The sequence below is a fragment of the Rhinopithecus bieti genome, unplaced genomic scaffold, assembly GCF_001698545.2.
Source record: "Rhinopithecus bieti isolate Rb0 unplaced genomic scaffold, ASM169854v2 scaffold_72481, whole genome shotgun sequence".
In the NCBI taxonomy this organism is placed as follows: domain Eukaryota; kingdom Metazoa; phylum Chordata; class Mammalia; order Primates; family Cercopithecidae; genus Rhinopithecus; species Rhinopithecus bieti.
In genome coordinates this window covers 39,135-42,579 of record NW_016826972.1, presented here as the reverse complement: position 1 = coordinate 42,579, position 3,445 = coordinate 39,135, and the positions used below count along the sequence as shown (strand labels likewise).

The following is a 3,445-nucleotide window of genomic DNA, read 5'->3' as shown; positions in this document are numbered from 1 at the left end:
CCAGGATGGTCTCGATCTCCTGACCTCGTGATCCGCCCGTCTCGGCCTCCCAAAGTGCTGGGATTACAGGCTTGAGCCACCGCGCCCGGCCTTTTTCGTTTTTTTTAGTAGAGACGGGGTTTCACCGTGTTAGCCAGGATGGTCTCGATTTCCTGGCCTCATGATCCGCCCATCTGGGCCTCCCAAAGTGCTGGGATTACAGGCTTGAGCCACCGCGCCCGGCCGGTCATTATTTCTTTGAATGCCTTTTCACCTGCTCTCTTTTCTTTCTTTTTTGACATCCGGTGACATGAATGTTAGATCTGTTGCAGTACCCCAGGTACTACATTCCATGTATTTTCTTTCTTTTGTTCATTTGGGTAACTTCTATTATTTTGTCTTCCAGTTTGTTGATTCTTTTTTCTGTTCCTTTTCTGCATTGAACCTATGTGCTGAGCTCTTTGTTTGTCACTGTATTTTTCAGTTAGAAAATTTTCTTTTGGTTCTCCATGTCTTCCACTTCTTTCCTGGGACCTTGTTGTTTCTTTGCTGAGGCTTCCGATGTTTTCATTTGTTTCAAGTGTGTTTGTAATTGCTTATGAAGCATTTTTATCATGGCTAGTTTAAAATCTTTGTCAGGTGATTTTAACATTGTTGTCAACTTAGTGTTAACACCTGTCAACTGTCTTTTTATTATTACATTTGGAGGTCTTGGTAATCACTTTGTGTAAGTGATTTTTTTAATTGAAACTTGGACACTTGAGTGTTTGTATGAGACCCTGGATCTTATTTAAACCTGCTACTTTTCACTGATTTTTTCTTACACTACTCTGACAGGGAAGGTGGTGGTGGGGGTGTGGGGGGTGCTGGTGGGCTCCATTACTGCCAGGTGGAGGTGGAGAAGTCCAGGTTTTCCATTGGCCTCTGTTGACACCTGGGGGCGCCTAGTGATATCTTGTTACTGCTTAGTGGGAATGGGAGTTCCAGCTCCCCCATAGCCTCCAATGACACCGCTGTGGAGATGGCCTTGTTACACTTGGGTGATGGTAAAAGTCCTGACCCTCCACCAGGCCTCTGATGCCACCCCAGTAGGCAGGGGGAGGGACATGTATTTTTGCCAGGTTGGGGTGGAAGTCCAGGCTCCCCACATGACCTCTACTGACACCACAGGGGTAGGATAATTTCTTAGTTGGCCATTGGGGATGAACTTCCTGGTTCCATACTTAGCCTTCTCTGCCACCATCTTGGTGGGAGTGTTGGGGCGCCTTGTTACTGCCTTGTGAGGGTAGAAATTTTAGCTGCCCACCCAGCCTTTGCTGGTTCAGGTGGGTCAGGGCCACGGTTTTTCCTCTCAGTTTTGCCCAGAGTACAGGGGTTATTATCTAAGATTGTTCTGTCTTGCTAGGCTGCTTTAGTCCTTTGGCTAGAGAAATTGGGTGCTTTTTGTTTTGTTTTGTTTTGTTTGAGTCTGCGCTCAGTGACAATTTGCCAGCTTCCTCAACTCCAAACTCGGAGTGTATGAGGCATAAGAAAGCCCGGGACTCGCTGCCGTGTTGTTGCTTGTGTCCCGAGGTCTTCAGTGTGTCTTCTGTCTTCTCTCCACCTTTAAACATCTTCTTAGGCTTGGTTTATATAAGATGCCCAAGGTTTTCAGTTGTACTTAGTGGGAGGAATAGAGAAAAGTATATCTTCTACTCCTTCTTCCTCGAAATCCTCTGAAAACATTTTGATCATGCTTACACTTTTCTAATTAGAACAGTACGGTTTCATTTTAAAAAATCAATTATGTTTTAAAAAATAAGAAAATTTAAATTACCTAGAATCATTTTCTAAAGAGTTATTATTTCCAGCTTTTTTCTACATAATATAAAGTGTATTATTGTGTGTGTGTGTATATATATATATATTTTTTAATGTCTTCACAAAATTGGAATCTTACTACAAATTGAGGTTTCTATTCAATTTTTTCCCATAACATTAATAAAATTATAAGCTTTTTCTGATATTCGAAGTATCCATCTGTTCAGTGGAGATGCCGGTTCACTTGTTCATGGGTACACCATTATCCAGCTTCTGTGGATAAGCAGAGCATTTAAGAGGAAGGGCGGGCATGTGGGCCTCCGTGAGCTCACATTGGTGGGGAGCTAGACCCTGGGTACTTTATCAGGACTGTGGAGAAGAGGGTAAAGTAGAAGTCCTGATGCTCAAAACTAGCAGGTGGTGGCGGCCTGATCTCGGCATACCAGGAAAGGATTTTGTGAGGAAACTGTGCTTTAGTCAAAAGAAGTCATTAGTGAGGCGGAGGATGGGGTGATGGGAGTACTCATAGCAGAGGGGACAACACCTGTGAATGCTCTAAGGGCAGGTGCTTGACAGCTCATGAATTCTAACCAGCTTCTAAGATATCTGCCAACTAATCTTTATCATTACATTTCAGGAAACTGGAGCACCCATCCTAACTGATGATGTTAGCCTGCAGGTGTTCATGGACCATTTGAAGAAGCTGGCTGTCTCCAGTGCCTGTTAAGCTGAGGATGCAACCAGGAAATTGAAGAGAACGGTGTCAGATCGTGTTCAAAATGTCTAGAAGGGCTTAATAACATTCCTGTTACTTTTCTAGCAGATTTTAACAAATAATCAAGGAAATTTTGTATGTAACTCTTTAGATTATAATTTATTTGTATTCCTGTCTTTGTCCTTTTTCTTGCACTATAAAACTATAAGGTCACAAATGTTTTGGTACTTGTAGATGTTTATGTGCTTTTTGTATCCTAACTTTTAGAATCTAAATAAAATCAGAGGTAATGTATTTTGGCAACTTGTTTAGGTGAGAATCTTAATGATCATAAAGGAAATAAATCTAGATGCAGAAAGTACTGGCTAAAATATTGCTAATACAAATGTGATTTCCTGAGGTCTCTGTGTGAGTGTGTATGTGTTTTAAGTGACTTCCTTAAGAGGTGTTTCCTGAACTTAATCCTTATAATTAAAGGAATACATATGCAGGATCAAAATGAAACAAATACCTTATCCTAAAGAGCTCATAACAAATAAGTTACCTCCACTCTATAAACTCAGACCTACTTTTTGAAGATAACTGCTTTTAACCTCTCCTTACAAGATTTTTGTTGTTGATGTATTTAATTTTAGCCCATATCTCAATTCCCATTTTCAAAGAATCAAGATATTAAGACCTTTCTCTCTACCCTCCAGCTATACCTTTGGTCATTTTGTATTTTATTTTATATATATTATTTATTTTATATTATCAAGATTGGTAAAATTTATATTCTGGGTCAGGTACAGTGGCTCACACCTGTAATCCCAATGCTTTAGGAGGCCAACGCAGGAGACTTACTTGAGGCCAAGAGTTTGAGACCAGCCTGGGCAACATAGCAAGACTGTCTCTACAAAAAATTTTAAAAGTTACTGGGCCATGGTGGTGTGTAACTGTAGTCCTAGCTAC

General features: G+C 41.0%; 1 protein-coding gene across 4 annotated transcripts in view; it reads left to right on the top strand.

The window, feature by feature from the left end:
- SEC23B (SEC23 homolog B, COPII component) overlaps positions 1 to 2,895 on the top strand; it is a 52,971-nt gene extending 50,076 nt beyond the window's left edge. For 3 of the 4 annotated variants that reach the window (XM_017863714.1, XM_017863711.1, XM_017863713.1), the window contains one exon: positions 2,417 to 2,894. In XM_017863714.1, the coding sequence (XP_017719203.1) occupies positions 2,417 to 2,506 (90 nt within the window). In that variant the 3' untranslated portion in view covers positions 2,507 to 2,894. Of the gene's footprint in view, positions 1 to 2,416 lie in introns of all 4 variants that reach the window. The other variant, XM_017863712.1, reaches the window with a different exon arrangement.
- The last annotated feature ends 550 nt before the right edge of the window (positions 2,896 to 3,445 follow it).